This window comes from Esox lucius, chromosome 8, assembly GCF_011004845.1.
Source record: "Esox lucius isolate fEsoLuc1 chromosome 8, fEsoLuc1.pri, whole genome shotgun sequence".
Taxonomy (NCBI): Eukaryota; Metazoa; Chordata; class Actinopteri; order Esociformes; family Esocidae; genus Esox; species Esox lucius.
The window spans coordinates 28,726,968-28,740,736 of NC_047576.1; the positions used below are offsets into that span (position 1 = coordinate 28,726,968).

General features: G+C 41.0%; 1 protein-coding gene across 3 annotated transcripts in view; it reads right to left on the reverse strand.

Moving 5' to 3' along the window:
• raver2 (ribonucleoprotein, PTB-binding 2) overlaps positions 1-13,769 on the reverse strand; it is a 70,101-nt gene that overhangs the window by 20,781 nt on the left and 35,551 nt on the right. For all 3 annotated transcript variants that reach the window (XM_034293594.1, XM_034293593.1, XM_029121356.2), the window contains exon 4: positions 7,005-7,196. In XM_034293594.1, the coding sequence (XP_034149485.1) occupies positions 7,005-7,196 (192 nt within the window). The remainder of the gene's footprint in view (positions 1-7,004; positions 7,197-13,769) is intronic.

Consider the following 13,769-nt stretch of genomic DNA (forward strand, 5'->3'; position numbering starts at 1 on the left):
TGAGTTTCCCATAGGTCATAATTTAAAGTATCAAAAACTCTCTATTTGTTCCAGCACCAACAGGCTCAGGAACAGTTTCTTTCCATCTACTAACCATACCCACCCGCCCATCGCTTAGTTCTGCCTCTCAGGGACCTTGTTGCACTACTCTCTTTGTTCTTCTGGTTAGATGCTAACTGCATTTCGTTGTAGCAAGCAAGTTTATTTATATAGCGCAATTCATACACTGAAACAATTCAATGTGCTTTACAAAGAAAAAGGAAAAATATAAAAATACAATAGCATAAAAACAAATATTCAAATGAGAACATCAAACCAACATCATAATAAAACATAGAATATGAAAATATAAATAGAATAAAAACAAAGGAAGCCATAAAACTGTAAGGCTAAACAGTGCGATTAAGTTTAAGTGCTCAGTCATAGGCGTGTGAAAATAAGTGTTTTTAACCTGGATTTAAAAATGGATACGTTTGGGACAAATCTTCTGATAGTTTATTCCAGTTGTGTGCAGCATAACTGCTAAACGCAGCTTGACCATGTTTAGTTTGGACCCTGGGCTCTATTAGCTGACCTGTGTTCATGGATCTAAGAGCCCTGCTTGGTTTATATTCTTCAAACATAACAGAAATGTATTCGGGGCCTAAACCATTCAGTGATTTATAAACTAAAAGCACCACTTTAAAATCTATTTTGTAACTGACTGGAAGCCAGTGCAAAGAATTAAGAACCAGAGTGATGTGCTCTGTTCTCTTGGTCCTAGTTAACATTCTAGCAGCATCATTCTGAATGAGCTGCAGCTGTTTTACAGTCTTTTTGGGGAGTTCTGTACTTGTACATGTTCCCTGACAATGAAGTTGAATCGAATCTAATCCAATTAAAAAAACAATATATATATATTGGGATTAAAAGGACCCTGGATGGTTTCACCATATAAATATAATACAAATGTTTACTTGAAAATGTAAAACTGAAAACTGTAAATGATACCAGAATCAAAGGATGGTAAATAAGCTTTTAAGTGCTAATGTGGATTGTACTTGGTATAAAAGCTGCAATTTGTATTAAAGAAAAGTATATATATTTTTCGTTTTACACAATATACAAGTAAACTATAACTTTCCTAAAATAATAATAATCAGTTATCCTTTTTCAGATAACATTAATTACATAACTGATAATGTTTTAATAAAAAACAAATTAACATTTTGTTATGATGGTTGTTTATTACAGTAGTTTATTCTTGGGGTCTCCAGGGACTCCAGTTGGTAGTCCTTGTATGTTAAATATGTTGGTAGGATGAGGGTTAGACACAGTGCAGTGAATGTGTAGAGATAGTGTAATGAATGTGTAGGGGCAGCGTAGTGAAGTTGTAGGGGCAGTGTACTGTAGTGAGTCTTGGGGCAGTGTAGGGACCATGTAGGGACTGGTGTACGAATAGAAGTGTACTATTTGGCTGTACCAGTGGAGCTTCTGTCATGTGCCTATGATCTCCTCATTAGGCTGTTCCTGATGGCGCTCCAACACCACGGTCACTTGTTTACAGCAGGGTACCCATCTGCTACTGGAGAACACAGGGAGGATCTAGCAGTATAGCAGGTATTTTCCACTACTGTTACGTGTTTCTGTGAGCTTCTACACTAGGTTGGGGGATCCCACTGGGGTCGTGCACAAGATATATGAAAGTCTCCTCCATATGCTATCATATGAAGGGCATAGGAGAAGGAGTTGGCTCTATTGAGGCCAGATTCTCCGCCAGAGGGCCATTGGACTAGGGGGACTAAACTATACATGTTATTACCTGCAGGCTTTAGGTTAGCAGCACAGCCCTTGCCCACATTAAACCACACTCACAGACTGTATCAAAATACCACAGACATGACTTTTCCCCTAGCCTTGACCTGAATTCAAAATACCACAGACATTACTTTTCCACTAGCCTTGACCTAAACTCAAAATACCATGGACATGACTTCTCCCCTAGCCTTGACCTCAACTCAAAGTACCACAAACATGACTTCTCCCCTAGCCTTGACCTGAACTAAAAATAGCATGAACTCTCTGGCTTATTATCCTGTCAAATACAAATAAACTACCAGTGTTTGTGCATGCTCGTGCCTGTTTTCGCCTGTCATATAGTGTGTGTTATTTGGGCATTGAGCGAGGCAAGATTGTCGCTAAAGCACAGTGTGATGTCGCTCACAGCATCTTTCAGAAGGAGAGGAGGAAGAAAGGAGAAGAGGAGGAACTCTCTCTCCTTGAGAAAATGTCAGTGCGTATCAGTCTGTTTGTTTGGTTGCTGGCTAGTTCCCTGGAGCACCATATAACCAGACTCCCACACGATCACACTACAGAGGCAGAGGGAAAGAGGGGGAGGTCCATCTGGTCCTGTGTTCAAACTCAGTTCTCCAAACTGAAGGAAAGACAGGATGAGTCCTTGTCTGAGCACACCAGTGTCTCTTTCTTCTCTCCTTGCAAGGATGTCATGTCGCTATGGTTTCTGCCTGCAACTCCTTCATTCCAAAACACTCAACAGAAAGAGCCCAAAACATGCTCTTAAACCGAAATACATAGGATGTCTTTATGCTCATCATTTCAAAAGAAAATACTGACTTTGCAACCTTAAAGCGCTATTCAGTGAATATTTCTCCCCACTAAGGTTTAATTTAGAATACATACATATAATCTAGAAACAAGGACTGTATATACAGGGGTCTTCAAGGGACAATATTCTAGAAACAGCTAGAGGATACAGTGGTCTTCCAGGATAATATTTTTTCCTTTCATAACACCTTGCAAAAAACTATATTAAAGTGGGAAAAAGGATACTCTTATCTGTTTAATAAACACAGTCACTTGCATAAGTATACACACTCTATATAATGGGGTTTCTAACTGTCCAAATTATGTCCAAAGGAAATCTGCAATCACCAGACATCAGCTGAAGTGATCAAATAAATCAGCTGATCCTGTTGGATTTTCTAGGTTTGTTGATTGCATACTGCAGAGGTAACCGCATTCCACGAGGAGCTAACAAAAGATTTACACAATCTTATCGTTGAAAGGTACAGATAGGGAGAAGAATATTAGAGAACTTCAAAGGCATTACATCTCATGAAAGTTAGAGTTAGACTCAGCTTGAACTATTCTGCAAAGAAAAGGAAAATCCTGGTATGCTTGATTAATACATACCTATCCAGACTTACTGCTCTAGTCCAGGCAAAAGCTGCTTCCACAAAGTATATGTTTTGGAGTGTGCACGCTTACCCATCAAGGCATTGGCCGTTATTTATGTTTTATAATTTTTTGGAGATTTGATACATATGTTGTCATGCAATAAAATGCAAGTAAATTACTTAATCATACAATGTGATTTTCTGGATTTTTGTTTTAGATTCCGTCACTCACAGTTGAAGAGTACCTATGATAAGAATTACAGACTTCTACATGCTTTGTAAGTGGGAAAACCTGCAAAATCGGCAACGTATCAAATACTTGTTCTCCCCACTGTATTTCGGCTACAGACAAGATGTTGACCAAGAACAGGTACTTTGTCGAGAGTGCCTTGCAATTGTTGCCACAACATGACCAATTTGTTTGATCATTTAAGGCGGCACCACAAATCTTCATATGACGAGTGCAAAGCATCTCAATGCCGTCCAAAGCTAAAATCTATTTCGGATACATTTGCCAGTATTACACCATACGAGAAAGGTTCCAAACGGCAGAAAGAAATCACAGATTCAATAACATTTCACATTGCCAAAGACATGGTGCCAATTAACATGGTTACCAAAGAGGGTTTTAAAAACATATGTAGGTAATGCATGTAATGCCATAACGCAACTATTTTTCTCTAGTTGCCATCCCAGAGCTGTACTAGAAATGCAAGACACAGAGCTGTCACAAGTGGAATATTATACAACAACAACAGCCTTCTGGACCAGCCGGACAACGGAGCCCTACATAAGTCTGACCGTACACTTTATTAATGAGGACTTCCACCTGAAAAGTCACTGTTTGCAAACTGCATTTTCCTTGAGGATCACACAAGTGAGAACATCGCAACAGGGATGAGAGAACCTTTAGCTGATTGGGGCCTAGATGAGAGTCGTCTAGTCTGTATAACAACAGACAATGCCGGGAACATGGTGAAGGCTGCACCTGAACAAGTGGAACAGATTGCAGTGCTTTGGCCACAGACTGCATCTTGCAGTTGGTAAGATATTCTATTTTACTACTGTTGCTATTTCTATACTATTACATATTATTACCTATTACCTGTCCTGAAATATAAAACATTTCATGAGTTTCATACATTTTAATTGTAGAGGATGGGGCTGGGGAAGAATGAAGGATACAACACGTGTTCAATTTCTCATTAATGCAATTATCTAATCAACCAATCACATTGCAGTTGCTTCAATGCATTTAGGGGTGTGGTCCTGGTCAAGACAATCTCCTGAACTCCAAACTGAATGTCAGAATGGGAAAGAAAGGTGATTTAAGCAATTTTGAGCGTGGTATGATTGTTGGTGCCAGACGGGCTGCTCTGAGTATTTCACAATCTGCTCAGTTACTGGGATTTTCACGCACAACCATTTCTAGGGTTTACAAAGAATGGTGTGAAAAGGGAAAAACATCCAGTATGCGGCAGTCCTGTGGCCGAAAATGCCTTGTTGATGCTAGAGGTCAGAGGAGAATAGGCCGACTGATTCAAGCTGATAGAAGAGCAACTTTGACTGAAATAACCACTTGTTACAATCGAGGTATGCAGCAAAGCATTTGTGAAGCCTCAACACGCACAACCTTGAGGCGGATGGGCTACAACAGCACAAGACCCCACCGGGTACCACTCATCTCCACTACAAATAGGAAAAAGAGGCTACAATTTGCACGAGCTCACCAAAATTGGGCAGTTGAAGACGGGAAGAATGTTGCCTGGTCTGATGAGTCTCGATTTCTGTTGAGACATTCAGATGGTTGAGTCAGAATTTGGCGTAAACAGAATGAGAACATGGATCCATCATGCCTTGTTACCACTGTGCAGGCTGCTGGTGGTGGTGTAATGGTGTGGGGGATGTTTTCTTGGCACACTTTAGGTCCCTTAGTGCCAATTGGGCATCGTTTAAATGCCATGGCCTACCTGAGCATTGTTTCTGACCAAGTCCATCCCTTTATGACCACCATGTACCCATCATCTGATGGCTACTTCTAGCAGGATAATGCACCATGTCACAAAGCTCGAATAATTTCAAATTGGTTTCTTGAACATGACAATTAGTTCACTGTACTGAAATGGCCTCCACAGTCACCAGATCTCAACCCAATAGAGCATCTTTGGGATGTGGCGGAACGGGAGCTTCGTGCCCTGGATGTGCATCCCACAAAACTCCATCAACTGCAAGATGCTATCCTATCAATATGGGCCAACATTTCTAAAGTATGCATTCTGCACCTTGTTGAATCAATGCCACGTAGAATTAAGGCAGTTCTGAAGGCGAAAGGGGGTCAAACTCTGTATTAGTATGGTGTTCCTAATAATCCTTTAGGTGAGTGTATATCGCATAAAAACAAAATATCGCAATGTCAGTTATTTCCAATATCGGGCAACCCTAGTTGCACTTAAATACTGTTGGTCACAAGACCTCATGAAAGGTGAAAAAACATCAGACATGATATTTCTTGTTTTCAGCCTTTACATATAGAGATGTGTTTATGCATGTTTAACCACTTTCACATAATGTGTAATAATGTGTTTGACGGGCCAAAACATGATTCACAATGAGAAGAGAGGGAGTGGGTTTATTCTGAGTCAGGCTTACCCTGGAAAAACGGCGAATTACAACTGGGAATACTTGTTCAAATGTATGAAATGTATGAAAAACAAAAAAAAACAAAGCATTTGTAAAAAGAAGTTAGTAAAACAAAAATTTTAATGAACACAACCCATCGAATGTCTTTCATTAAGCATAACACTGGATAATGAATGACAGAAGGTCCATGGAACCTAGACATTTTTGTGGGACTCTAGGTATTCAAGTGAACATAAAACAAATGGTTATATGAAACATGCCAAATTTTACTACATATGCTTATCCTTTAATGTTCTATTATTATAATGATTGACTAATATATTTAGAAAATTACAACATTTTCATATAATGTACATATGGAATTAATCTATTGTATTAGGACGAGCTTTAACACCAATCCAAGCAGATTTTTTAAACATTCCCCTCAAAATCCCCAGTCAACATCTTGAAGATGTTGACTTCTTCCCCAAGACATGCAACATCATTATTCACAAGGATTATCATACATTTCATTAAGAATATTAAACAAGTTTGTTTTGCAGAAAAACTCTGCCATTAATGATGATGTGTGGATTTCTTTCTGTGATACTTTAATTTTGTGACTGGCAAGTAAGTGAACATTATCATCTAATCAAATGTACACTTAATATAGGTGTACTGTTTTCTCATCTCTCTTTCCACGTAACTGTCATGTCAGTGTGTTTAATGCCCTCCCATCTCAAAACTTTTTCTGTCATTTATACTATTTCCATGAGGTACTCATACAATTGCTGTTCATTTCCGTTTTTTGAATGAAAGAATAATAGATTATTCACTTGTGAAATATAGCCAAATGAAGGCAACAAGAGGCGCATTTTCAGGTGGCTGTTGCTGGAGTCTCGCTCCACTAACAGACACTGTCACTGTTATCGTTACAGCCACGCTACACGACACCGAGAGAAGCAGTAAGAGGCCGTGTGTTTGCATGCAGATAAACATGATGTATGAACAAACGAATGGAGTGTTTATGTTTCTAATGTACGCCTCAACTTTTTGGAATGTAAGCCTGCACCAGTTTAACTCCATGTGCACTGCGCTACTGTACACTGAACGCTCAACTTTCATGTCATCCCCAATTCACCATTGCACTGGCTTGCGTCTGATTCGGTAACACGTGTCTCTTATTTTTTTTGCGTGCGTGTCACCTACCACGCCTTGAGCAGCGATGAGCGCGGCCAGGGTGCTCCTGCCGGAGGTCCCGGGGGTGCAGAGGGAGAGGCGAATCTCCTGTCCCCCCACCAGGGTCCTGTCCATCTCTATCAGTACGGCCTCCGCCTGCTCCGCCCTCTCGTACTCCACCACCCCGAAGCCGTGCACTGGGCTGCCCTCGTCCTGGGCCAGCTGAAACCAAACAGAAAGCACATGCGTAACTCGCACACCTGCTGCGAACGCTCGCAAAACGCACTCAACTACAGCACATTTCTACAAACAAACGAGTAAAACAAGCATATACCAACACAAACTTAACACAATGCAGTCCCAACCCGCCTATTCCCCTCACAATTAGTGTGGAATACTGCAGAAAGCTTGGCACGCCTCCAGAAACACTGGCAGTACACAGTATCTCACATCTAACTGTTATACACTTCTCTAAACACTCTCTGGGGAATCTGGGTCTTAGAACTCCAAAAAGGGAGAGATAAACACACATTCACACACACACACACACATACTGTATATACACACACAGCCTTATTTCTATTCTTGTGGAGGCCAGAAAACATTAGCTTGAACTATACACATTCAGAGCCTAAACATAGCCTAGATCTAATGCCTAACCCTAAACCATAATGCCTAACCCTAAACCATAATGCCTAACCCTAAACCATAATGCCTAAACCTAAAAGTTTCCCCAATTCTAACAGTAAGTCAAATTGTAAGTCTGACCCTAAATCTAACCCCGAAAGCCAGAAAATGACTCTCCTTGCGGGGACTGACATCATGTGCTAATAAGGCCACACTAAATATGCATTGCTTTGGTCAGTATTGATCATAAAGTGCAGGCTAAAGTCCACTAGGGCACCACTAGATCATGTCTACTGAGAGAGTTATTACCGCCTTACTGCTACTGTCCTTTAATAGAAGTGAATGGATGGGCCGAAGAAGACGGTAGTAATGGAAAGCGGAGAAGAGAGGGAGGGAAAGGGGGGAGGGATTGACAGAGGAAGGGATTCATGAGTTGGAAAGAAATGAGTCCATTTGAACCGTTATTGCACTGTTAGTGACCACATACTGATACCTGATTGCCATCTTAATGGCATCCTTTACAGTACAGCTGACCAGGGCCCATTAGGAATAGAGAGCTCCTCGAGTGAGGCAGCAGAAGGGATCAGTTCAATAATTCATCCCCTCCTCTAAGCCCTGCAGGGGGCCCTGAGACCCGCCAATATCGTGTACTGCACACGGCAGCCTAACGGCTAATGTAGACCAACGGACACGGCGGAGGCTTCCGGTTCATCCGCATGGCGAGGTCTGACCGGGCCGGACCCGACTGGACTGAACGGCGGAGGGTCCAGACGCTCAACACAATAAGTCAACTGTCACCAACCGTCAGCAGCGCATGACTCACGAGGTAGGGCTAACCCTAACCCCAACCCTCTATCGCCCCTCCTCTCACCCCATTACCTCCCACTCGTCCGCCAGGCCCTCCGGTCTGAGGAGAGACGGACGAGCAGAAGTGGTGTGGGGGAGGAGTAGGTCGATGGGCCAGAAGCACACATTCGCCTTACAATATGGAAATGAACTTCCTTTCTGCTTGTCGGCCTACCACTTTAACACTTTGAGGCAGGGAGGGAGAGATTGCAGCGAGCGAGTGAGTGATGGTGGTAATGGCAAAAAAAAAAAAAGAAAAGGAGATTGAGTTACAGAGAGAGGGAGAGAGAGACATACATTTACATTCTTCTCAGAAATACAAAAAACAGACCTTGTTATAATAGACATGAAGTCAATCTTAGGCTTGGGGCTAGACTGAATTTAAAGGTTACGTTCCTGAGGTTAAGTTTAGGGTCACGGTAAGTTAAGGGTTAGATTCGGGGTAAGGATTAGGTTAAGGGAATAGGGAACATTTATTTTTGGGTAGGTAAACAAAAGTGTATGTGATCCACTTTTGTGTACATATGGGAACCTGAAGTCCTCACAAAGATAGTAAAACCATATAAATTGGTTATTTGGCATATAATTGTGATTTCCTGCTTACATGGATTTCCGGGTTACGTCTCAGATCCCCACAACACCAGAAAAACAAAAGTGTTTTTGTGTGTGTGTGTCTGTATGTGTATGTAATGCACTGATCTGACTCAGAGAGCCATATATTAACAATAAAGTAGGGTTTGTCATTTAGCTGAGAGGGAACCATTCAGTAGTCAGATACATCCACAGTTAACCATACAGTAGTCAGATACATCCACAGTTAACCATACAGTAGTCAGATACATCCACAGTTAACCATACAGTAGTCAGATACATCCACAGTTAACCATTCAGTAGTCAGATACATCCACAGTTAACCATACAGTAGTCAGATACATCCACAGTTAACCATACAGTAGTCAGATACATCCACAGTTAACCATACAGTAGTCAGATACATCCACAGTTAACCATACAGTAGTCAGATACATCCACAGTTAACCATACAGTAGTCAGATACATCCACAGTTAACCATACAGTAGTCAGATACATCCACAGTTAACCATACAGTAGTCAGATACATCCACAGTTAACCATACAGTAGTCAGATACATCCACAGTTAACCATACAGTAGTCAGATACATCCACAGTTAACCATACAGTAGTCAGATACATCCACAGTTAACCATACAGTAGTCAGATACATCCACAGTTAACCATACAGTAGTCAGATACATCCACAGTTAACCATACAGTAGTCAGATACATCCACAGTTAACCATACAGTAGTCAGATACATCCACAGTTAACCATACAGTAGTCAGATACATCCACAGTTAACCATACAGTAGTCAGATACATCCACAGTTAACCATACAGTAGTCAGATACATCCACAGTTAACCATACAGTAGTCAGATACATCCACAGTTAACCATACAGTAGTCAGATACATCCACAGTTAACCATACAGTAGTCAGATACATCCACAGTTAACCATACAGTAGTCAGATACATCCACAGTTAAACATTCAGTGGTCTGTTTTGGAAAAATAGTACACAAAATACTACCCACTTTCTGTCATCCAATAAAAAAGGTGGAAAGGAAACCAAAAACTACCTCAAAACATAAGCCTACAGCACCTTTACCAATGCAACATGTTCACATGAATTGATGGTAAAAGGTTACAGTCTGGAGAACATGGATGAAGTCTCTGGATAGTAGCCTCAGCTCTGCACCTTACTGACCTCTTCCTCCACCCCTCCTCTCCTCCATTCTTCCCATTCTGTGGTTCCTTGTCCATTTCCAGGGCTGACATAAAGACTAACCCATTTACAGAAAGCCCCACCAGACCCTACTACCAGTGCCTTTAATCACATGAATGAGACACTGACATTTCCTCTACCCCTCAGGATAAGGTTATTTCTGCTTCTTCAAAATCATATGTTAAAGGTCAGCTATTGTGAAAATGTCTGTGACAGTGTGTGAGTGATTAAGTCTGTGGATTTTATTATCTCTATTCAGAGGCACAAAAGCCCCTCAATAACGTCATAGTAACAACTCTTTCAGGGACAGAGAGACAAAGAATTAGACAACAACACAGAGAAATCCCCCTGTGAGGTTACGTTCACAAGTCACTAACAACTTGGCCCAAAACAAACTAGAACCTAACAAAAACAAAACAACGTTACCTATTGGAAAAACATTACACTATCACAAAGTAAGGCTAAATGCTAATGGGTCTTCAACAGTATATGATGGCAGTCAATCTGACCACTCTGATGAACTGTGCAAAATACTGAGTAGGTACAGTGAGACATTGTCATCAAGACTTACCACAGGAAAACTTGACTTTAAACCCCAATGTCTGTGTTCAGACTTAAAAAAACTGAATAGAGGTACTCTGAAACACCCAATGTGGTTGTTCAATCTGAATCTTGGTGTATTTTTTCAGGAGTACTCAGAATACACTTTTTTGATAAAGGCAGCATCAAAACATTGTCTCTGAAATAATCAAACTGTGTAAACAATGTAGGTGGTTTAATGCATTATACATACTATTGATACCTGCAACAGTACTTTTTACAGTTTTCTAAATTTTATATTTAGAGTGATAAGAAAACAGGGGACATGGAATGAAAAAGGGACAGGCAGAAGTGAAAATTAAACCCTTGACTTCCAGGGCGGTAAGATGGTTCATTTCAACAGAAATATATAAACAGATAAAATCCCTCACCCAGCTGTCCTATCTCAGCAAGCCCGTTAACACACATTCCTCCCAGGTCATTGATGAAAATGATAATGTGTTCACAGTCAATTTACCTGGTAAAACAAGGTTGAAATGTATAGGGATAAATGGAACTGAAACATAACATTTCCAGGTAGTCTTCCTGATTAAGTTGTGTTACAACAAAAAAACATGTCACAACCTAATCAGAAAGCCTAGAATGATATTCCAACACTCCAGCAAAGTTTCTGGGTTTGTCTCGAAATCAGCGGTGGCTCAGTTGCTAGTGGCTTTGGTGTCTCAAAGCTCTTGGACAACTCTACACTATCACATGGCAGGCAGGGTGTGAGCTAACAGTGCCTCAAGTCTGTAACCATCTGAACCATGAACAGCTTCACCGCCCCAAGGCCCTGAGACTGCCAAACACAGCCAAATCATAGAATATAACAATTCATTATCAAATGTCACTCCTTCCAGTCCCTCCAGTATTGAATAAGTGCACTAGAATTGGCACAAAATTACACACACAACACTAACATACACGCCCCACATCCAACGCTACTCCTAACTATATATACAAAGACCAAAACGCTGTACAATCATGGCCAAAAGTACTACGCTTCATTCAAATAGTGCACATTTCTTCTAGAAAACTGCTAAAATTCAAGAATGTTTTTAGAAATACTTCTTTGGTTTGCGACTGAACCAAATAAAATCCTAATAATGCACCAAATATTATCAGATTCCACAAAGAAAGTCTTAAAATGTCCAACTGGCACCTTCTAGACGTTTTGGGAAATAAATATATTTCAAGAAGGTGATTTTCCTTTACTTACTGTTGGAATTGAACTCAACTGTAGCAAGTTACAGACTTATAGTTATAGACAGGAGATGCTTTTCATAATACAGATGCCTGTATTATGAAAATCATTTATCCAACCAGTTTGAAGAGAGAAAAGGACTCATTCTCCTGTTTTCTGTCACTGCCTGTATCACAAAGAGTATGCAGAGAAGGAAACCAGAAACAGTGAGTATTTGATACACTGCCGATTTTGCAGGTTTTCCCACTTACAAAGCATGTAGAGGTCTGTAATTTTTCAAAAATCCAGAAAATCACATTGTATGATTTTTTATTTGCATTTTATTGCATGACATAAGTATTTGATCACCTACCAACCAGTAAGAATTCCGGCTCTCACAGACCTGTTAGTTTTTCTTTAAGAAGCCCTCCTGTTCTCCACTCATTAACTGTATTAGCTGCACCTGTTTGAATTCGTTACCTGTATAAAAGACACCTGTCCACACAATCAAACAGATTCCAACCTCTCCACAATGGCCAAGACCAGAGAGCTGTGTAAGGACATCAGGGATAAAATTGTAGACCTGCACAAGGCTGGAATGGGCTACATGACAATAGGCAAGCAGCTTGGTGAGAAGGCAACAACTGTTGGCGCAATTATTAGAAAATTGAATTAATTCAAGATGACGGTCAGTCTCCCTCGGTCTGGGGCTCCATGCAAGATCTCACCTTGTGGGGCATCAATGATCATGAGGAAGGTGAGGGATCAGCCAAGAATTACACGGCAGGACCTGGTCAAAGACCTGAACAGAGCTGGGACCACAGTCTCAAAGAAAACCATTAGTAACACACTACGCCGTCATGGATTAAAATCCTGCAGCGCACGCAAGGTCCCCCTGCTCAAGCCAGCTCATGTCCAGGCCTGTCTGAAGTTTGCCAATGACCATCTGGATGATCCAGAGGAGGAATGGGAGAAGGTCATGTGGTCAGATGAGACAAAAATAGAGCTTTTTGGTCTAAACTCCACTCGCCATGTTTGGAGGAAGAAGAAGGATGAGTAAAACCCCAAGAACACCATCCCAACTGTGAAGCATGGAGGTGGAAATGCTTTTCTGCAAAGGGGACAGGACGACTGCACCGTATTGAGGCGAGGATGGATGGGGCCATGTATTGTGAGATCTTGGCCAACAACCTCCTTCCCTCAGTAAGAGCATTGAACGACCTGAAACATCTCAAGGTCCTGGAGTGGCCTAGCCAGTCACCAGACCTGAACCCAATAGAAAATCTTTGGAGGGAGCTGAAAGTCTGTATTGCCCAGTGACAGCCCCGAAACTTGAAGAATCTGGAGAAGGTCTGTATGGAGGAGTGGGCCAAAATCCCTGCTGCAGTATGCGCAAACCTGGTCAAGAACTACAGGAAACGTATGATCTCTGTATTTGCAAACAAAGGTTTCTGTACCAAATATTAAGTTCTGCTTTTTTGATGTATCAAATACTTATGTCATGCAATAAAATGCAAATTAATTACTTAAAAATCATACAATGTGATTTTCTGGATTTTTGATTATGTCACTCACAGATGAAGAGTACATATGATAAAAATGACAGACCTCTACATGCTTTGTAAGTGGGAAAACCTGCAAAATCAGCAGTGTATCAAATACTTGTTCTCCCCACTGTAAATGTCTGAGAAGGACAAACACAAGATGTGGACAACGGAAAACCTCAAGACCACAATCCATCTCCAGGAACCTTGAT